The 23,418-nt window shown below is 40.5% G+C and overlaps 1 protein-coding gene across 1 annotated transcript in view; it reads right to left on the bottom strand.

The window, feature by feature from the left end:
* Positions 1-14,762, bottom strand: part of LOC119426724 (anoctamin-1-like) — a 28,111-nt gene extending 13,349 nt beyond the window's left edge. Inside the window, exons 1-2 of the mRNA XM_037694310.1 lie at positions 14,264-14,762; positions 7,666-7,820 (exon numbers count right to left, since the gene is read on the bottom strand). Coding sequence (XP_037550238.1) covers positions 7,666-7,820; positions 14,264-14,321 — 213 coding nt within the window. The 5' untranslated portion in view covers positions 14,322-14,762. The remainder of the gene's footprint in view (positions 1-7,665; positions 7,821-14,263) is intronic.
* Positions 14,763-23,418: the final 8,656 nt, after the last annotated feature.

The raw sequence follows: 23,418 nt of genomic DNA, 5'->3' as shown, positions 1-23,418 counted from the left end.
TAGAGACCTTCTTTAGTACAGGCCATGCTAAGCAAAACATCTTGCTCAACAGGGACCAACAAACACACGTCTCAACAGCCAAGCAAGTGGATCTTAGAGACACACCAATGTGGTTTCTGCCAAGTAATGTACATCCTTATGTTGTTTTTTCCAGCATTAAATTTCAGGTAAAAATGAGGTTTTCTAACCTGATAAGTAAATAAATTTAATTTATACAGCACTTTTCACAGACAAAATCACAAAGTGCTTTACAGAAATACAGATACAAGCTTAAAAGAAAACAAAACAATAAGAACAGCTGACGAATAAGTACTTGATATGTACACAATACATACCAATTAAATATTTAAACGTCATGCAGAGGTATTCTTCATGCATCTTTTTTTCTCCTCTAAAGGCTTTAAAATGCTTTCCAGAAGCAGCAAACAAAAACAGTTTTAATTTTTAAAAAGTTCCTATTATAACTCCCTGTGTTGATAATCAATAATATCTTATCTGAAACTCCTACAGCAAACAACACTTTTAGGGAGGGTCAACACTAAATTTAGGGAATGACAGGCATGATGGATGATTTAAAAAAAAAAAGGAAACTCATCAGTGACGTCTATATGTTCATGTATAGAAGCAACAACATGCAATTTCAGTTTCACATCAACACTGCAACTAAATAAAACTGATTCTTCATATACAGAGAGTTATGCCAGTAAAGCCAGCCGCTTTCAATAGATGTAATTTTCATCTTAATATAAAATGATGGCTTCAATTTTGAAGAAGAGGAAGAATATTTTAGAAGAGCGGGAAGTGACAGTGATGTGACAAAAAAAACTGCTATTTTCTTGTTTATCATTTCCATGCATCTCTTTGAATATATTCCACATGTGGGTGGTGAATAGACTGACATGACGAGGTTATTTGGGATTTGATCAAGTGAGAGAACAATAGAGTTATCACACTCTGACAGTTGTTGCTGTCACTTCAATATCAGCAAATTCACACAAAAAATAGAAACATTTCCAGTTTGGTCCAGATGACATGTTGCAAACTGATTAAACTTCAGGCAGTAGGAAGGCGTTCGCCAATCTCGTTGTTTTGAAGACACACGAGCGCCCATGCAGAAACATGGTCATGCTTTGGGATGAATCTGGTTAAACAACCAGTTTGTTGAGACTGGACTCCTTGTTTGGAACAAAAAGGAAGTCATACATCCATCAATCCATCCACCAATCCATCCATCCTTATGTTCTGAAGTTGGGTTGCCAGGAAAGCAGCTTGAGTAGAGTCCCAGACATCCCTTTCCACAGCCACCTCTTCCAGATTTGATCTCAGACTTCAAGGTTTCAAAGTGGTCCCAAGCCAGCCAAGGGGGCATGAAGCTAACATGGCATTCTTACCAGATGCCTGAACCACCTCAACTCACTCTTCTTGATGTGGAGGAGCAGTGGCTCTACTCCGAGTCACTCTCGGATAACTGAATTTCACACCCTATTTTTAAAGAGAGTCCAGCCACCTTTTGGAAAAAAAAAATATAATTTCAACCACCTGGATCTGTGCAAACATCCACTCCCATAATCACAGAGCACCCCCCATAGGGTACTTCTAGGGAACATGGTCAAACGTCTTTTTTTTTAAGTCTACAAAACAAATGTCGGCTGGCAAATTCACATGCCCCCTCACACTGTACACATGAAGGCACAAAACCATCCACTTGACTCGTCATTAGCTAAACGCAACATAAAGACAGTACTTGGCTGCCATTGTTGGAGACAAGTTCAGCATTTGGGAGGGGGTCTCCAGATTGTCTCACAAAGTTTCAAGTGGAAGTGGAAAAAAAACATTCACTGTATCTGGGGTGAACATCCCATTAAGTTCACCTCAAGGTCAGAATGTGTAATATTCAGGTGTATAAAACCGCACAGGCCTCAGTCAGCATGGTAAATAGCAGTGTTCCTGCACCATTAAGAAATATGTTAAAAGATACTATTGGGTAAAAGTACTATTACTCTATTATATAAAAGTACCATTAGAAAAAGACTAAACTTTCAAGGCTTGTTTAGGACTCTCCTGTTAAATATATTAGCACAGTTTAAGTTTGCAATCATTCATCCGAACAAACCACATGAATTCTGAAACAATGACATCAAAGTACCAAAGATGTCCGTCGATGACACGCAGCACAATGTTTGTAGAACTCCAAACACATCAGCACAAACAGCTCACGTCAACCATCAGGCCGGTGGTGGAAGGTTGATGAGTGGACTTGTTTTGTAGTCCCAAGCCCGTGCCCGTCATTGATCAATGAACTTTCAAGCAGCAGAAAAATAAAAATAACTCAACAAAACGAACGCAAAAGAAAAGAATCAAGGTGTTGAGAGACTTCAAGTTTTCGCCATAACAAGGTGTTTCTACAAACTACTGAACCATGACGCTTACTTGGATTGAACACCCTGACTGCATTTTGGCTTAGCATCAATGAAATAAATAACAGTTTAATACAGCATGTGTTCATCTGTATTTAGCTAATGTTAGATCCTGTTATAGACCCGAGGATGGGTTTTTTTTGTAATTAAGCTTCATTTTGATTAATCTTACAACAGATTGAGGTTGTTCTTACACGATAGAATTACAGTTTGTGTGCGAGTCTGATAGCTGAGATGATAGTAACACGGCTCTGGAAGGCCCAAATTAAACACTAAGGCACAAAGTAGACAAGCGCACGCACACACATGTGCCCAGCAACTTCCAATGACTCCAGTACGTTGACGTACAAGCCTCACCATTTATCTAAAGGACAGATGTTTGTTTGAATATGCGCTACATTTAGCCCTCTGGAGAATTTTACTCCGTGGTGCCTAAATGTGCAAAAACTAAATCAAATGAGTTACGGAGCAAGTTAGACTGACGTCTTCCCACCTAAAAATGTTGTCAGTAAAATAGTGTTTACATTGGAATATTAGCCACAAAAGTAATTCAAACAGTTAAATATTTTCATTTCTTTATTTCAAATGTATATCACTTTATGTAGAAACAATGTATACCACATACATTTTAGCTTATTACTACCTTGAAATACTTATACATACAAATTCATCCTGCTTGCACCATTAATACCATGTTGTTGTTGATTACTATTTTCTCTTTAGGACATTATAAGTATTATATTTACCTTTTCACTTTTCGGTACTTTATTTTTGTACCCTTACTGCATGCTTTAGTATTTCTTGTTCGTTTGTTCTTTGTTATTTAGAGAGTTAAATCGGTTCTTCTCATCCTGAGCACGTCATTGTACCGTTAACCTTGCATATGACAAATAAACACAACTTGATGTGTAAAAACAGAAGTAAATTCAGTTTCAGTTCAATTCAGTTAATTTATATAGCGCCAAATCACAACAAAGTTGTCTCAGGGCACTTTACAGTAACATTCACATACATAGAAAAGCCAATTAGTAAAGTTCTCTATCTAAGGAAGGAGTAATGTAACAAGATAAAACATCATGGATATTCTGTTTATTATTTTTTATGCATTTAATGACAACGTTAGCATAATTGTGAGGACTTGTTAAAAAAAGTTCTGTTATAGTTTTTGGTTGTGCGCTCACCATGTGTGCAAGTGAATGAACCAAAGAGAAAGGAATTTAAAAGGCACCTATTGTGTGGTAATTTATGACCGCAATTAAAATAGTCATGTTTGTCAGTGTTGTTTGCATCATAATAAAGAAACGATTATGAGCCAATCCACACAGATTAAACAGTGCACTGTCAATAAAACTGTCATAAACACCGGCTGAATTCAGGTGAACTGTCTTTATGGTTGTAGCTCTATAAAACAAATAAACCCTCTTCTTTCCTTTACAGCCTCTAACCTCCTGCCAACGACATCATCATGAGGGGGCTTGTGCGTGTGGTATACACACAGATTCACACGCATGCTCGTCCCTCCTTTAAACAGGAAGTAGTCGTAGCGGCAAAGGTCAGAGGACACTTCTCAGAGGGCACATGAGGATGTTGTGGTGTATGCATCACTCGCCAGTGGGAACTCTTTTCTCACCAAACTGCCGGGAAAAGAGGCTCTCCACTCCTCTGGGCTTCCAAACGCACACAACCACCCCCGTACATGTGTGCACAAAAACATGCACTCCCACGCACACACACACACACACACACATCTGATCCATGATAAGCTCAGAATGAAACAGTCCAGCAATCCGCTGCATTGCACAGCAGCAATAAAATGAATCTGGACACTGGAACTGTCGAGTTTTGCATTATAAGGGATTTAATTCACAACGTTCCCACAGAGCAACGATTGCAGCGTCCAGTTCAGCAAAAGTGTCTCAAACATATCTGGCAAATGTCTCCAAAGCCCAAACAGAAACAGGAAAAGGATTTGTTTATGGCCAAGAGAGGTCCGCTCACAATCAGTTCATCAAAGGCTCGTGTTGACGCCAGATGTGAAGAAGAACTGAAAGAGACGTGCGGATCCTTCCAGGTCTTCTGACTGCTCAGACCAGACACTCTGAGCCACTTATGGTCACATCGATTTAGAAGTGTGGCCACAAATGTGCTTCTATCACCCTCTTGAGTGAGGTTAGTCACACTGGTGATGAGCAACCATCAATTTGACAAAGTCCAGGTCCAAGACAGACCTTGTGTCTGTCTGTGATATGCTTTGGTCAAATACAAACGAGAAACTAAATTCCTTTTCAAATTATTATTATTATTTGTCCATTGGCCATGGATGTTTAGTACTAATAACTGCTCATTGGCAAAACACTGAATTGCATGACAAGATCAAGACCAACTAATGATGGGGGGGCAGTTGTTTCAGAGTTTCTTGTATAAGTTTCATAAATCCTATAGACTTCTCTGTATCTGTCAAGTTCACGTATCCAAAAAGGGAAACACTGTTGCTTGTGCGAGCCAAGACACATTGGTGTTTACATTCAGGTTACAGTGCTGATGTCATCGCTTTGATTTCCGTTATGTAAAAAAATAAGTGCTCATAAATATCTGCTGTTAAGCAAAACGGAAGAGCAAAGTGGTCCCTTTTAAAGGCCCCTGTTTACATGAATGGGTCAGGTTGCAGGGATTTTAGAACTCGACTGGGGTGGGTCAGTTTGATCCGAGGATAAATGCAGAGAACAGGCAGGTTTCTGTAGCGTTGGTTGTGTGTTTATGGGTGGATACTGGCTTGCAAAACAAAACCCATTCAGAGCTCTGGCATTTGCATAAAATACAGTTACTTCATGCACGTTTGTGAGAATTTCTAACGTTTCATTAGTACAGTGTAAATACATGGAAATATCCAAATTATGTGGATGAATTTCTTAATATTGTGAGTTGTAACATTTAACTAGCTCCACCCAACAATCAGACCTAAAAAAGCTGCTTTCATTTTGCATCCAGCATAATTTGCAGCTACAAAACTTCCTTTAACCCTAGACTCAACGGAGCTTGTAATTCCTACAAAATAATTAGTGCTTTGCACCAGCGACCACATAATGATCACTTGCACAATGTTCAAAGCCTCTTTCACTGCTCACAAACTGGACTCGGGTGCAATTTTATCTCTGCAAAAACACTCAGTAAACTGAACTCTAACACTAAAAACTACCATGCAGGAAGGAAAATTGTACATACAATAAATTATAGGAAATAAATTGATTAATTTTTTTGTAACTCTCCCAAAAAAGAAAATAAAGGCAAAATAAAAAGCAATGCAGTCATCTTAGAAAAATTGAAACATCACTGTAATGCCACTTTAATTGGAGATTTGACACTTTATCCATGCTGCTGATTATTCATGCTGCTGATTATCCATGCTGCTTATTCTTGACATATTCATACCAATCGGCTCACAACAGACTCATGTTCAGGCTGCTGTTTAATACCGTATTACATTATTATTGTTTAGTGTATATCTTAGATCTTTATTTTTATTTTTGGCTGCTCTCTGCGTTAGGTGTCGCCACAGCGAACTAAGTCGCATGAAGACTTGGCAGTTATTTTTACGCCGGATGTCCTTCCTGACGCAACCACAGACCAACGAGCTACCACAGCCCTCAGAGTGGAGCAGAGAGCTGCCATCTAGGACACCCGGAGGAGCAGATGGTGGGGGTTAAGGACCTTGCTCAAGGGCCCAGAGTGGGACGAATGAGGGTGGGGGAAGGTGTGGGTGCTTCACCTACCCCACCCACATTTTGATGTTGTCGGCTTGAACTGGCGATCTTCCGATCACAGGCCCACCTTCTCTAACCTCTGCGCCACCACTCCCCCACTCTTAGATCCTTATATACCGTTTCTTTTTATACTTTATTTTATTTTTTGCTACTTTGGGATGTAACTGGGACCTTGAGTACCAATTTCATTCCACCTCATGTACCACATGTGATGTGAATGACAAAGTCACCTTGAAATAGAGCAGTCATTTCTAACCCGAACCCGGAGCCCAACCCGGATTAAGGCTGGGCCAGGCTATAATAATATGCTTAATGTTTGGGCCGGGCCGGTGTCATGCTTTTGATTGCGTCAGCGGACACACGCGGCTGACGATTCAATTATATGGCAACATGGCTGCATGTGGCCATTTGACTGCGCGCTGACTGGCCTTGAAAGAGGTAAAAAGAAAAGTTCAGTTAAGCTTCAGATGGGACTGGACTGCCAGGCAGTGATCCATCAAAGCCCAAATGGATGTTCATTCAGCTGCAGCACTCAGCAAACGCGCACGACCGACGACCCAAACAGGTGAGATCCCAAAATATCCGACATGTCAGAGCAGGGTCCATGTCTGAATAATGCAGCATGCAGACAGAAGCAGGGATTTAATGCACTTTGACGGCCATGAGAGGACAAAAACTCCCTCAGCTCCGATCTTCTTCCCCTTTAGCCGCGATCGTCCGCCGACCGTTAACAATTAAAAATGTCTGGGGGGGTGGGGGGGTTCAGGTTTGGACCTGTAATTACTGTTAATGTGTTGGGGTTCGGTAATGATGGCTACGCGTATGGGGCCGGGTCAGATCGGATTTTTTGGGCCTGAATGCAACTCTACCTTGAACCTTGATCTTGTCAGCAGTAAGTAATGATCTTTTGTTTTTAGGTTTTTAAAATTTTTATTTTTTTTAATTTTCATGAATAAATATAGCACGAGTGCAACACGTGTAACAATGCTGCTGCACGCGTTTTCCAGCTCCTCTGTAATAATAATTATTCATGCAGCTCAATAAATAAAAACTATTTACTTTGAACATTATCATAAACTTCAGTATCTAATTGTCCTTTTTTTAAAAGGCATAGTTAGTTTAGTTTATTATAAATTTGCTGCTCTGACTCATGAGTGGGATCACAGCAGCCTTTAGAACAACCAACTTTAAGATCAGGTTAGAGATGCTCCCATGGAGCCAGCTTTCATGAACACACCGTTTATTTCTCTTTAATGGCAGAAAAACAAACAGATCTGTTCGTATTAGGGCTGACAAACAGAAAACCCAACGATGATCCTCTGTCAACTCCCAACACACTGCAAACAAGAAGGAGCATCGATGTGTTTGGAAATGACCGTCCTTTCTCTGAACAGCAAACCAGAGTTTTTATTTGTAGCAGACTAGAAGTTTCCATCTTTAGCTCACATTACATACTTGCACACTTCAGAAATGAGAAAACATCTTACTATGGACTCGTCATCCCTAGCCTTGCTGCTGAAGTCTCCATCCAGGTTGTTCTCCTCACCAGGGACGGGCAGGTAGTCCTCGCTCCACCTCTTCATCGTGGCTTCCTCCTGCTGTGGGCTGTCTGTGTGCTCACGATGGGAGAAGGGTGGAGAACCTGGTGGAGAAACAAACAAGAAACTTCAATTTGGCTGACTATTAAATAGTTTTTAAATTATTTTCTAGACTGAATATTTGATAAAAAACATTTCAATAATCATATGAAAGTATTAAAATGTGCACGTATCAGAAACAAAGACAGTTAGTTCATCTCCATTTTCTCAATCAGAGCTCTGTGGGAACTAAAAGCTGATGGTCATGTTGTTTAGGTGACCCAGAGCTTCATTCTGAACATTAGTGATAGATGTAAAGAGAAAATACTTCTACTTGGTCAAAAGTTATTTTTAAATCACCTCCAGAATTTTTTTTAGGCTAAAAAATTCCAATCAAGTTTTTAGACCAGATTTTTGCAGCAACTCATCGTTTTCATTTGGTTTTGGATTCAAGCAGAACATACAGGAAGACTTTATTAAAGCACATGCACTGTTTTTAGTGTTTTTATATGTACATTTTATTGTCATTTTATTTGTCGTTTAGTCATCTGGCTAGACTGTAAAGTACTTTAGCAACCTTGATCGTTTAAGAATTAGACCTACGGACAAAATTAAAGTAGAAAAATCTATCAGAAAAATTATTTTCACTCCTAAAAACTAGATGAGCTCCTAAATCTGAATAGATCAAATGTTCCTGTTTGCATCGCTGACATAATGACTGCAGAGGGTCACCCCCTGAATGATGAAAACACGGCTATGGCACACTTCAAGCTTATACAAAAGGGTGCGCATACGTGGAAAAGATAAACCCCAGAGCAACTTCAATCTCTGCCACTGATTTATAAGAAGGCAGACTTTGATGACTTCTAGAGGAAGGTGATCAACCCCGTAAAAACACATTCCCCCAATAAAAAACGATTCTTTATCACAGACTAAATAACCTAAGGTCAATACACAGAGGAGAAACCAGTTGAGACGTATATTGCTGCCATTTTTGTCTGCACTGTTCTCCATGTTTGAGTGAACATGACTCAGGACATTCATGCATGTGTGCACACCTGTGTTCCATGGACATGCAACCAGCAGAGTACATAGATAAACCTGGTTATTTTCCTTATTTCAGCTTGTGAACCTTAACTGCAGACACTTGTTGTCCAATAGAGAAGTCTCAGTCGCTCAAACTACCTCTTCATAAAAACTGTGCTCCATCACAGCTGCTGGCTCATTCAGCATGACAGCACTCCCTGCCATGATGCAAAAATGGTTCAATAATGAGTTTATGGTGATGACTGCCTCCCACTTTCCAGATCCTGATCCAATAAAAAATCTGAGCCATTTCAGAAAAACAGCTCAAATTAATGGAGATTCCACCCTAACGTATTAGATGCTGGTTCCAGATACCACAACTGACCTTCGCCCATTGAAAAAAGTCTTTACCATGGAGGTTAATTGCCAATATAAAACATTGAAATGAAAATAATGTGATTCACTTTACCATCAAGATACGGCAAACCTCAAAGAACATTTAGCATCAGGACAACTAACAAATTATATATGACATTACTGCAGAGATTCCTTTTGTGCTCTTACAACCTGACATTTAAATGGATTTATTTTAATTGTAAGGAATGGACCTACACAAAGTTCTACAAATTAAGGTAATGGTGCATAAATCTTGTTTATGCTAATATTAAAAACTGGGCATTTGTTTTCACCCTTTTACTCTGAAGCCCCAACCATCCAACCATTACCCTCAGAAGCCTCAATTAGTTAAATAAGATCCCCTGTAGATAATTAAGTGTCAAGTGGTTTGGTTTTGTACACATGCCTGCTCTGAATCAACACCAGTGCAGCACATCTAAGTAGTTAAGGCTACCACCCAGCCAAAAAAAAAAAAAAAAACCCAAAAAACATGAAGACCAAGGAACTCATCACACAGGTCAGAGACAAAGTTGAACAGACCAGGGTTTGATTAGAAAACTGCTGATCCCAGAACTGTGGAAATGAAATAACCCAATCAAACTGAGCATCTCTGGGAAGATTTAAAGACTGAAGTAGCTTGAAGGAGCAGGAGCTATTTGGTCATCAGAAATGGGCTAAACTTATAGATGTGCCACAGCCTGGTTGAGTTTTGTCACATAAAGGTGTCACAGAGTGTGAAGAGAGCCTTTAAAACAAAATGAAGGGATGCAATTCATTAAAAGGCAAAGTTATTTTACAGCGATGGACTTGTGAGCTGTCCAGAGTGTAGCCTCCCTTCAAAGTGGAACAAACCAGTTATGTTGGTGCTAAGACGGTCTCTTTGTCACGCCCCCTCCTGGACTTTGCTGTTTTCAACCAGTTTGACACGACTGTCAACAAGGAAGAGGGCCGGCAATGGAGGAGGGGGCGTACCAAAGAGACCATCTTAGCACCAACATAACTGGTTTGTTCCACTTTGGAGTAAGCTGTTGGGGTAAGAATCAATTTTGTTGTGTGTTTCCTTGACTGATGAAGCCTTCCAGACCGAAGGCGAAACATTTCAGCACAAAAAAAAAAAACTGTCCAGATGACCTGACTGAAAAAATGTTGGATTGTATACCTGGATTATTGAGCATGGACTTTATTGTCACATGATATAATGGAGAGATTATCTACTACTTTATCTCTGGATGGTAAAGGAGAAAAATAAAAGAGAAACTATATTTCGACAGAGAATATAATATTCCATGTAAAGGAAGATATAAACTTATTAATGTAGACCAGCAGATTAAGTTATGTAGGAGATGATCGTTACCACACAGTCCAAAAGGGCTAGTAAATGTTTCTAAATCTATTTAACAGTGCATCAGAATGCAGTGCATGACTAAAGCAAGTTGTAAGAGTACTCTTTTAAAATACACTCATAGTCATTTTATTCCTTTTGTCTGCCAGAGCCTGAAGCGTCTAGAAATCCCATTAAACAAAATGTGTGGCAGAACCAAAAATGAGCTTCAGTCCACCACAGGTCGCAGGGAGGTCGCACCAGTCCCCACAGCCAGTCTAGAACCAATTTATCAATTGGGCATTGCTTTTTGGACAGTGGGAGGAAATATGAGCAACCAGATGGGAAACAAAAAAAATGGTGTTTTATTCAAATGGGAATTTTTCTATTTTTTTACCGTGATTTTAACATTAACTTGCTGCACGTGTGAGAAGTTTAAATGCACATGCATGTTTGATCCCTGTCTAAAATGTTAAATCTACCCTGCCATAACCCAAGCTGATCCTTTTTCCAGCCGTTTACACTTGTATAGCGATGTTGTTACAAATCTGTCCAATCAGAGGAGATTAGTCAGAAGAAGCATGTGAAGACATGACGCATCGAACATGCAAATGCCTCCAAACATTATTTTCTTGTTGCCTTGCGAACTAGCACTCGAAACAAACAGCAAAAACAGGAGCTGAACTACTTTCTTAAAAATATCTTTGACTCGCAGAAGTCTGAAAGTTGTAGCATCAAAACCAAAACACATTCTGCGTCAGAAAATGTACATTTAAAATTGCCACTTCGGCATGGCAGTCCAAAATCATCTACATAATACAACATCTATATAAACAATGTTCAAATCGTTAATTGTAAATCCCATTTCAAACTGGATTAAAATCATATAGGGCAGGGGTGTCAAACCCACTTACAAAAGGGGGCCAAAATTAAAAACTTTTTCAAACTAAGGGCCAATTTTAGAATCTACATGAACTCAAACCAGATACCAAACATCTTTTCTTGGTCACAGGTTCCTCAACAAGAGTTTGATTGGTCTCATTTGATGTTCTCTGTTGTGCTTTCAACATCATAATCAAAGATTACTGAAAAAAATTCAAGAGATAGAAGTATTTTATGTTTCACATATAGTCTTGGGGGGCCAGATAAGATGTCCACGAGGGCAACATTTGGCCCCCGGGCCTCGAGTTTGACACATATGCTATAGGGTGTCCAGGACATATTAATGTAACTAGATCACAGCCATGTTAAAAACCTCTTTCAGCAAGTAGCCAATCAAGATGCTACATTTTTAGTACTTGCCAAATAGTACTAATAGCTCTCCTGTAACCCCATAAAGCTCTCAGCAGCACATTTTCATGAAGATAATACCACATAAGCCCATGACCACGCCATACCCGGGGCTCCATCCTGGCATGACTCTCACAGCCTGTCAGGATGAGGCTATTAAGAAGATCACAACGCAGTAGTCCAATGCTGAGGGCATGAGTAGATTTTAGCCAGGCACAAGACTACAATGGACAGTACTACATGTGATTTTACATTGGATGACGACCCACTGTGGTGTTAAAATACATCATTCAGAACATAGATGGTCTTTGAAGGGTTCTGGCAAGATTTAAGTTCCTATTGGGAACACAGTAGGCTCCCCATTATGTGTTAGAGCTACAGATCTACAATGGTTTTAAGCGTGCACAAAATGTCCGTAGTGAGTTTGAGAAGGTTTATTGTTCTGGTGGCAGAGTATTAATGATCTCGGCAAAGAATGGGAAATAATGGCGCCAGCAGCATATCCATGATGTGAGGCTACAGTTCAAAGTTCAAGGACACTTTGTTGTCATTCGCATCACATGTGAGGTGGAACGAAATTGTGTACTCAAGGTCCTAGTCACACCCAAAAATATCAATAATATAAAAGTATATTAAAAAAGAAATGGTATATAAGAATCTAAGATATACACAAAACAATAATAGTAATATACTATAAATAAGGTGAATTAAACAGCAGCCTGAACATGAGTCTGAGCAGATGGGTATGAATACAGCAGCTTATGGGTAAGAAATCAGCAGCATGGATAATAAGCAGCATGGCTAATCAGCAGCATGGCTAATCAGCAGCATAATCAGCAGCATGGATAATCAGTAGCATGGATAATCAGCTTCATAATAATCAGTTCCTGTAGTTCCTTGCACCTCTTGTTTCAGTTATTCTCTGTTCCAGGATTTTGGTTTTAGTTTTGCTGCCCTGCCAGTTCATTTATTTATTGAAGTAATTTCCACATGTATTTACATCCAGTGGTGGGCACAGTTCAGCAAATCCACTATAACAGCTAAACTTATTTGTTTAACGAATTAACCTTTTTGCTAACTTAGAGAACAGTTAATGGAATTAATTTCTGCTAAATTGTGTCTGCCAACTTTTAAGTCCACTAGCTTGTTCCTGTCTGTTGTGGGCGTGTCTTGAAGTGTTCGTTACGAACGCTATTGGTTTACTACGCGTGACAAGGCGTGACTGGGCGACACAGCTTCCACTGGAAGGAGACATGAGACACAGACTGAGTGACAGTCCTCTAAGCAGTTAGTTTAGCATTTGCTTTCGTGCATTTCGTTTTACCCATTTAGCGGTTTAGTATCATCAAAGCTAACCTTTTGGTTAGCTGTGCCCACCATTGGTTACTTCTACGATGTCTGCATTCTGGATTCTCTTGGCAAACCTCACAATTTAAATCTGGCTCAGAGTCTGCAAAAACAACACAAGTGGATGACAGATATAATAAACGGCCCACCTTACTTTGATCACTAGATAAAAATAATAAATAAAAACAACTTGCACCACCCTGGCATGTTCAGGATGCCGTAGCTCCACAAGTGTTGCGGACAAGAATGATGTCTCCCTTAAGATGAACTTGAACTCACTTCCAGTGCCATCAACGAGGTGTGCACAATGTGGCTTCTTGTGGAGCATCAACCAAGCAAACCTGTTGCCTAATGCAGCACAAAACTGTTATGGCTCATTTTTGTGGCACTTTGAAGCAAAGGCAAAAGCAAATGTCTTGTTCAGAGCAAAATGAGACATAAATGCTGTCAGTCCTGGAAAAAAACAAGGCGACTTGAGTGAAACCAGTGCTGCAAAACATGTCAAGTTGTGTCCAGCAGACCCAGTGCGAGCACTGCCGACTTCCCAAAAGACAACGGACGGAGGATCATCCTTCCACAATAACCCCCTCCACCCTCTGCATCTTCTGTGCCAGGTGGAAATCCAACGAGGGAGGTGTGTTACAGAAACCCTGTGTTTCAACATGTCCCATAATACGCATCATTTTTCCTTCAATTTATTTATGGTGTAGACCAGTAAACTGTTGCGTCCACAAATAGCTCTTAATGTTACTGTTGGGTATGAAACACCTCTAACCCTTTTTATTTCAACGTCACGGCAACTGTCGTGAGTGTAAAGCCACATATGAAGGAAATTATTCAAACAAATATGAGAAACTACAACAATCTACAGAGCAAGTTACAATGAAAATACAGTCAAATATTTATTGTCAAGTTAATCAGTCATGCCAGAAGCCAATGTGCCCATGGGCAAAGCAGAGCCACCATCAACTTAAAAAGTAAAACCTTGTGATCTGAGGACACAGGTGGTCCTTCAGGATCACAGACTTCAGCATCAGCATCAACAGGAGGACTTTAAGGACATCAGTCTTTACATGCACGTGCATCTACTGAATCCATGCAAAATCTGCAGATAAAGAAATCTCTTACTGCGCTCCGCTGGGCCATCGTGGGTCGAGCCCCCGACTGGTTCATTTTGTCGCTGCATTGGCTTTAAGGAGGACGCTGGGGGGTTACAGAGCCCCCCCACCACCAGATCTACAGAGCCGTGTCTCCCTGCAGCAGCATCTGCTCCTCACAGCCGCCTGCGCTGCTGTTGCGTGGAAACGCTGCTCGGACCGCGTCCCATCTTTCTCTGAGGAACTGTCGATTCTCTGCGCGAAACCATGCGTCCAAAAATACACATGCATGCGCGCGCGTGGGTTTCAACAGAGCCAGCCGCGTCTCTCCAGGAGGCGGTCCGTGGGGCTGCGAGGGTCGTCTGAGGGAATCGAGCACGGGATGCGAGCGCTTTATGTCAGAACGCCTCGGACGCGTGCGTGATGCGGGGCGGCTGCTCTGCGCGAAAATGGCACGAGGCGCAAAGACGAGGCGCAGAGATGCTCCGCGCAAATCGCGCACAACACGCGCTGCAAACGTGTTGCATTCAATTCCCACAGGAAAAAAATAAAATAAAAGAAATGGGGGGGGGGGGGGGGGTCTGTTTCCTGCCAACGTCTCATTTTATGTAAGCACCTGTCAAAATGTGAGCCTCCCATCAGAGAAGGAGGCCAAGATCGACTGAGTGGATTTAAAAATGACCAAACCCCATGTCAGGTCAAAAGGTACAAAAGTAACATTTTCTGGAATCAGACTCCCACATGTCACATCCATTCAAATAAAACAGGAAAACAACAAATATCAAAGATGACGTGACTAGCTGAAGCAATTCACCTCCCAGGGGATGAGTTTAGCTTCAAAAGACAAACATTGTAAAACAAGTCCTTTTTGATGTCGAGTGTGAACTTCTCACAGTTTGACCCCGAGAGCTCTGCTCTTGTAAAGATGTTTCAGAGGAGTTGGAAACACTGGCACATGGGACAACTGCAGCCAGGCCAACATGTGACAGCCTTCACAATAATCACACGGTTTACTGGATGTGCTCAAACACAAGTGTGTTACCTCTCCACCCACACTGTCTGGTGTTTTCACTCAGTGTGTTCATGCAACCAGGTCGGTTTTATTAATAAAGTTTAAAGGAAAAGTCAAAAACCTCTTCAACAGAGACAAATGTAAGCAGAAGGTTTTAGTTATCTAAAACCTTACCTGTTCAAAACAAAATAAAAAAATGGAGTCTTACTCGAAACTCAAATTCTAACAAAACGTTATACGATACATTTGTCTTGTTCGGCTTTATTGTAAAATCACAGATGGTGAGCAATGAGGACTCATAAAACAAAGTCACCAAGCAGGAAGTAGGCAAAGTAATGAAATTATAGAAAACATTAATAACCAAAAGGTGCTGCAGAGCAGGAAAGGCACACGATCACTTAAGGCACAACCACCACCGGGCAAAGAGAAGAGCAAAACGAGGGGCTTGAATGCAAATAATCAGGACCCAAGTGCAAAGTGAAGATCAAAACAGGAAGCAAAACGGATTGAAATGCAGAGAGGAAATAGTACTAAGGAAACAATTGTTGAAATAGAACTGACAAAACCCAAGAAAAACTCAACTAAAACCAAACTCCCCAACTTATTACTTATAACAGGGCTTGTTGGGGGTTCATTAAAACAGTTAAACATAAATAGAAGACTGGCTCCATGATGGAGAGATAGCAGTAGAAAGTGGATTTCTATAGCATTTGAACAGTAAAATCACCTGTTTTACTGCACATACCCATGCGTCACTGGCACACACCAAGGCACCTGACTTAGCCCTGAACTTTTTCTTTGCCAAACGTTAATGATTTATTCTAGAAAGGTATTAAAATTAATAATAGTGCACCATTTGTAAATTAAAAGTAGGCTGGTGTTTGTAAAACCCTTAATCCTATCCTCTGTATCGCTAATCTTTATTTATTTCACCAGGCATAAACACTAAGAGCAAATTCTTATTTACAGTGCTGGCCTGGCAGCACCAACAGGTAAATTAATTGTAGGGTCAAGGGAAGTAAGGCAAAACCAGGAAACATAAATTACATTAACAGTTCATTGTCAAAGTTAAACAACAACATTACTAAGCATGAAAACATTTGCAAACATATTTTAAAAAATGGCTTTTAAACAATTTTTTTAAATTAAAATCGAGACAAAAAATTAAAGAAGCAGATTCCAGGAGCAGCAGAGGCAAAACGGGACTTTGTTAACTACAAATACTGAGAGGATCGGGTGTTATACTTTGAAACAGGGAGTTAAATATGGAGGTGACAAACTCAACGTCTTATAAGTGAGGGTAAACCAATTAATCTCACTACGAGTGTGCAGAGGCCATTTAACCAGAGCGTAGCGGTGACAGTGATCTGTCAGGAGCATTTGTAACAAAGTGAACAGCAGAGTGATAAATTAATCTTATCTTCTGCCCCCCCCCCGGCTCTGACCTTACAGGTGGGGTTACAAAGTGGAAAAAAAATAACCACCACCCAACTTCTCCACACAGACCAGCTAACAGAGTGTTTGGTTTATCAAAGCACTTTGTGACTTGTATCTTGAGAAGTGCAAATAAAGTTTTGCTTGCTTTTATTTTGCGACTCAAATGTTATGCAAGATTATACAAAACAGGACGGGGTAGGGAGAGGACTGTAAAGCAGGCCTTTGGACGGCCATGCTGGTCCTTTCTGACATTAGAGCTCGAGCACTGAGTGCTAAAGTCTAAACATGAGAAATACTGGAGCTCTGTTTGGAGTAACTCGTTTCTTCAAAAGCTGAAGGAATTCCTACGGTCCTTGAACGCAGCATCATCTTCCAGCTGAATCGTACCCGGGCGCTTTTTTTTTTTTTTTTTTCTTTTTGGCGGGGCGTCACGAGCCGAACGCACAGCTGTAACCCCTGATGAGGAGGTTGGACACAAATAAGACCCGCTCTGGTGATTGTGGAGGCTGGCACCACCCTCAGGGCTGCTGCGCCCTCCTGTTGAACCAACAAAGACGGTTTACGCCTGCGACGCGTTACGAACAGGTTCCTGCAGTTGATCAGGACCCGTGGACCACCCACACCCATGGCACGTGAAACATCACTCAAACATTTGAGTACAAACCAGCACAATGTGCTGCGGGCCCCCTGCAGCAGCGCGTGGAGCAAAACAAATGCCCAAAGTGCGGCGCAGCTGCAGCTTCTCCTTCTGGGCTTCACTAAAGCAAAGAGAACGAGTCCGGACACGTTATTGATTCAAATCAGTAAAAAAATAATAATAATCTGAAACTCTAAACCAAATATCAAAAGAGAACATGTATAGAGCAAGTTTTAAAAGAAGGCAGGGGAATCTGAAAGTTACCTTACTGCACAGATCAAGCAGGTCAGTCTTCTCTCACCTGTACACACCTGTGCACACCTGTGCACAGACAGGGCGGAGGAGGAAGTACCGAGCAACTGGTTTCCTCAGGTAAAGACTCTCCTCCCACACAGCCAGAGCCCCAGGTGAACACCAAGACACTGGGAGTTGCGTATTATGAAGGCAGGAGGGGATAGAAGCTACAGAATGGCAGTTTTGGGGGGTTATTTTCTTAATATTAATAATAATATTAATTAAAAAACTAGAACAGGTGAAAACATGAAGTCTCTTCCTGATAGACACAGATTCCCTGACGGGCATGTGTGGGCTTGTAGGACTCCCAGGTAAGTTTCCAGATGGAGTTTTGTAAAGGGCTCAATCTTTTCACAGCAAATTATGTTACTGAAGCACACACTGTTTGTAGGAAGTTTAAAAAAAAAAAGATGTGAAAGTGAATAAGAGAGATTTTAATGTGTAAACATCAAGCGACTTTGTCTTTATAATATGAACATATTTACTATAAATGCTCCAGTGAGCACTCGTTAATCTTTGTGCACCAGATCCTCACTCAGACTGAAGACGAACGTTTTATTTGTATGTTTCTGTAGCTGGTCAGGGTCAAACAACACAAAGTTCTTCTGACTACGAGCAGAACTATTCCATTTCTTGTTTTTCTCCTGCGTTAGAATGTGCCACGAGCCCTCTGTTCATTTACATGTTGGTAACAAAACTGGAAGGAGCTCTCCAAATTCTCTCCCTTTAGATGTGAGAAGGAAAACAGAGCTAAATATGAAAAACACACGAATGTTCTTTAACCAAGATTTGAATGAAAAAAAAAAAAAAACTGTTTGGAGGAAATTTATTCTTGTTGTAAAGGTTTGATCAAATGTTTTGAATATGGGAGTTTCTCTCCAACAAAGGTAAATCTGTATGTCTTCTGAATTTATATTTCAAAGTTTTTTTTACCCTAAATGAAACTTTCATTGCCCTTAAAACTACAAATCATGGCTAGTTTTCAGCTCTCGGAGCGCTCAAATGTTCATTTTAGAGTTATTTCATTATACCAGCTTGCTCACTGGCCAAGCTTCTCACTTGACTGAGTTCCTATGTCCTCACAAAAGATGTGTTCTACCTGTATATTTTCATTTCATAATTTTGTCACAGAAGGTAGCTGTTGTCATCACTTCCTGTTACTGCACATGCAAATAACTCAACAAGGTCAAAGTCAAGGTCAAGGTTCATTATTGTCATTTGCATCACATGTGGTACATAAGGTGGAACGAAATTGTGCACACAGGGTCAGTTACATTTAACTAAAGTATAAATTGTAAAGTAAAACTGTAATAAAGATCAAAGATATGAACGCTAAACACTAATAGTACAAAAACAATACGTCGACAACAACAACAGCAGCACGAAGTAATATCACCAATCAAGTGGCATTATAGTGAGTTTTTTTCACAGTGATTATCCTGGTGAGTCTAACAGCTTCAGTGTAGAAGCTGTTCCTCAGTCTAGTGGTTCTACACTTAATGCTCCTCAACCTTCTGCCTGAGAGGAGTGGGACAAAAAATGTGTGTGCTGGGTGAGTGGGGTCCTTCATGATGCAGGTGGCTCTCTTCCTGCATCTGGAGGTGTAGTTGTCTGTGATGGTGGGGAGACTGACTCCAACATCTTCTGTGCAGCCTTCACCACTCTCTGCAAAGCTTTTCTTTCTGCAGCTGTGCAGCCTCCATGCCACACGTTGATGCTGGAGCACAGGATGCTCTCCACTGCACACCTGTAGAAGGAGGTGAGGACTGAGCTACGATGTAGGAGTCCTTCTGTTCCAGGTGGGTGAGAGCAGTGTGGACCACAGAGGAGATGCCGTCCTCTGTTGATTGATTCTTGCGGTATGCGTACTGGTGAGGGTCCTTGCCAATGTTGATGGTAGCTTTGATGTGGGTCATGACCAGTTTTTTGAAGCATTTAGTGGCTAAGTGAGGGCTACTGGCTGTTAGACATTCAGACCAGTCGCTGCAGAGCTTTTAGGAACTGGGACGATGGTGACAGTCTTCAGGCAGGTGGGAACTGTTGCCAGGGTGAGGGAGGGGTTAATGATGTCGACCAGCACTGACATTAGTGAACAACTGTTCATCAGCAGTATGAATTAGATTGGTTTTGCTAAGATTATTTAAGTAATTTCCCAAAAATGCATTCATAATAGAAATGTAAAGTAGATATAAAATGAAACTGGCACTATATATTTTTTTCTTGGACAGGAATGACAAAAATTTACAGAAATTATAAATTGTTTTGTTTCCCTTTGTTTTGTTTTCCATAAAAAAAATGTGTTAATTACACATTTACACAAAGTTTGGAACAATTCCACTCATGTTTTGAACTGTAAAAGCTGTGAAACAGTCTGGAATTTTTTGTTTAGCGATTTGTTGTTAAGACTAAACTTTTCCTGTCCCACTCTGGAAACGGACCTCCGACCAGATGCAACACTTTAGCAGCGCAGCATTGAGGGGAAGCAACACGGTCCGGTGGACCTTAAGGATCTCGAACATCACTTAGAGTAAACACAACAAACCAAGGATGAAAGAAATGCTAATGGCTCTGGGTAATTATTGGTGTGCCTCATTTGTACTTAAAAACTGGAATTTCAAGATCCAAGTCAGAAGATTTAACTGGAACGACCTCCCAAAACCAGAATTCAAACTCAAAAAGTCAAAGTGTGTGACCAATACCAGCCTCACATGAAAAGTGTCCACAGTAAAACATGTCTGATCTTTAATTCTGTCCATTTGTATCTTATTAAATCAAACTCATAACACTGTACAATATTAGTAAGCACATGGCTACAGAGTTTGAATGCATAAAGTGTAGAGAAATTTGTTATCATCTTGTATTGCTAATGAAATTTAGCCTGGTTCCTCAGCACAACGATTAACAAATGCTATTGCTTTTCCCAGTTGCAGCTGGAGTTTCCACTTCTAAAGTAAACAGAATGCAGCATAGGTTGAGCGTAACAGTGAATGTCTGCGCACACGTAGCAGTGTGAGCTCGTCCAGCAGCATTTGTGGCTGGAGTAGCAGTGATAGCAGCAGAGAAAGAAAGGCATTGCATGACGGTTCATTGGTGCATGTTTGTGTGACTGTTTAAGTGTAAAGCTCACTGTTCCAAAGTGTGGTTCCTTTATTGGTCCTGCAGCTGAGACGGCTGGTGTCAGAGCTGTGGATGTCAGACGACTGTGAAATTTTACATGAGACGAGCAGAGTAGAATTTCAGAGAAAGGTGTACTGAACAGGCGTGCCCCTCTCAGCTCTGCAAAAATGCACACACTCCCCAGTGTTGTAGTATCGGTCAATCCAAAGATCATTTCAGAGCGCAACTAAACCTGATTCACATAATAGCTGGGCAATTACCAGTAGATGAAATGTCTATTCCTCTGTTTGCTGCTTCACACTGGTTTGTTTCAGACCTGCTGTTTTCACAATACATTCAAAATGTTTCCAGGACTGAGAATGCTGGGAAAGTGATTGCAATTTAAGCCATTTTAGAGTTCCAGTAAGATCCGAGGGAAGAGAGTTTTGCACTTTCTATGTTTCTCACAACAAGACTTTTATAGCCATGGGTGTTGTTTTACACGGAGCACACCCAAATACCATGTCACCTTGCAGATCAAGAAAGAACAAAGCTGAAGCTGAGATACAATCCACGACGCGACCCCGTGAGCTTTTCACATAACATTACAGAGGAAAAACAAATGACAATTTTTTTTTAACACAAATTCTAAAGGAAATATTTCACACAAAAGACAGCAAAAAACAAACAAAATATAATTAAAGGCGTAGCCTTCTTTGAAGGAATGCATGCTGGATGCAATCCTTCATACCAAAGTTTTAGACTAAAATCATCAGATTAGGTTGAAATTTGTCAAAGTTGTAGCTGTTTTGGTCCAATCTTAAAATAGATGTCATTGCACAATCTCACTCAAAATTGCAATATTTCACACACACTGTTAGAGCTCAAAGTATCTGTTGTAAACCACTCTTTGCTACTACCACATTAAATGTGAGCGCATTATTTGTCAAACTGATGGAGTTATCGCCTGCTTGGGGCCTGCAAAGGTTAATTTGCTGCAGAGGCCGTCTTGAATCCGATTGACTCCAACAGTTCAGCAGTTTTAAATGTGCATTCATTGAACACTTTCTGGGAGTTCCTTTCCTCTGTGCAGGAGTTCATGACAAAGTATGCTTGCACAACAAACATTTACACCATACATTAATGCTAATGCTAAAAGTATTCAAAATGCACGTACTACAGACCTGCACATGGGAGAAGGTAGTGGTTTGAGGGAAATAAACAGAATTAATTCTGAATTTATTGTGCACAACATGTTTCTAACCTGTGGTCCAGGTTCTTTTAGGAACACATTTTAACTGATTGGAAACTAAAGAGAGCACTTCTTTATGATAAGTTTATTATTTTCCAAACATACGGTTCACATATACAGATCTGGAAACACCAACCAGAGTGCTCAGTGAAATGAGTCGTTTTAAAAAGACCAAACGTTCTCAGGTCTTGGCCTGGCTCAGACCAGACTGTTTAGAGATGTGAGACTTTAAACTAATACAAATGTCTTGTTTCCATGAAAGTCCATGCTCAGTAGTCCTGGTATACAATCCAACAATTTTCAGTCAGGTCATATTGACAGTTTCTTTTTTTGCTGAAACGTTTCACCTTCCATCCAGAAGGCTTCATCAGTCAAGGAAACACACAACACAAAACTGATTCTTCCCCCAAACAGCTTACTCCAAAGTGGAACAAACCAGTTATGTTGGTGCTAAGGTGGAGTCTCTAGCATGCCCCCTCCTCTATTGCCAGCTCTCTTCCTCATCGACAATCATGTCAAACTGGTTCAAAACCAAAAAAAGTCCATGCTCAATAATCTAGCTATACAATCCAACAATTTTCAGTCAGGTCATCTGGCCATGATTCCATGATTGTTGATTTTTCTCTTTTTATTCAGGGAGCTTTGAAACTTTTTTAAAATTTTACCATATTATGGATGACTATGAATCTAGTCCTCCACAATCCCCTGGGTGAATATGAGCTGGACATTTGAAACTAACAATTCTCTGAGCCATTTCAGCAGCAGGTAAGACATTATTCTCTTTTGCAAAACAGTTCTGAAATATCGTCACAAAGAAAAGACCTTTTTCAAGCTGCCTCTGGATTTTCATAAATCACCAGTGGAGCCGCCCACGTCTCACGGTGATGTGAGCTTATGTAAATGAAGCAGGTATTGTGGAAGCATGGCGTCTACTGGCAGAATGTAACACTTAAAATGTGTAATCGGACATCTTCCAGTCAAACTCCATGAGCTGGCTGCTCACACAGACCATCTGTCGTCACTACATCACACCCTAAAGCTGTGATGGCTGCTTGCCCTTCCATATGCCCATTGTTACTTCCACATGCATTTTCAATTTTTTTTCTGAATATTCAGGTTAATGCAGCAGTAAATAGACTTGAATGTATCTAGACCCCAAAGCATCGCAACACACTGACTCTGAGCACATGAATTAGTAACTGTAAAAAGGCAAATTAACCTAATCTTTGTTTAATGTTTATTTTAAACCCAGTTTAAGACTTCCTAATATTCTGTGATTTTTTTTTTTCTCCCTGCTTTTGAAAAATACTTTTAGACAACACCTGTTTATGTGAAGAACTGCCCTCCAGTCTATGAAATCCCTAATGTAAAACACCAGACGTCGGTGCAGTTATAGTAAAGCAGAGGTTGTTGGTTGTGGACAGGGACGCTACATGGCTAAGATTCTTTACCTGCATC

The sequence above is a fragment of the Nematolebias whitei genome, chromosome 2 (assembly GCF_014905685.2).
Source record: "Nematolebias whitei isolate Nwh7 chromosome 2, NemWhi1, whole genome shotgun sequence".
Classification (NCBI taxonomy): Eukaryota; Metazoa; Chordata; class Actinopteri; order Cyprinodontiformes; family Rivulidae; genus Nematolebias; species Nematolebias whitei.
This window is presented reverse-complemented; position numbering and strand designations above follow the sequence as displayed.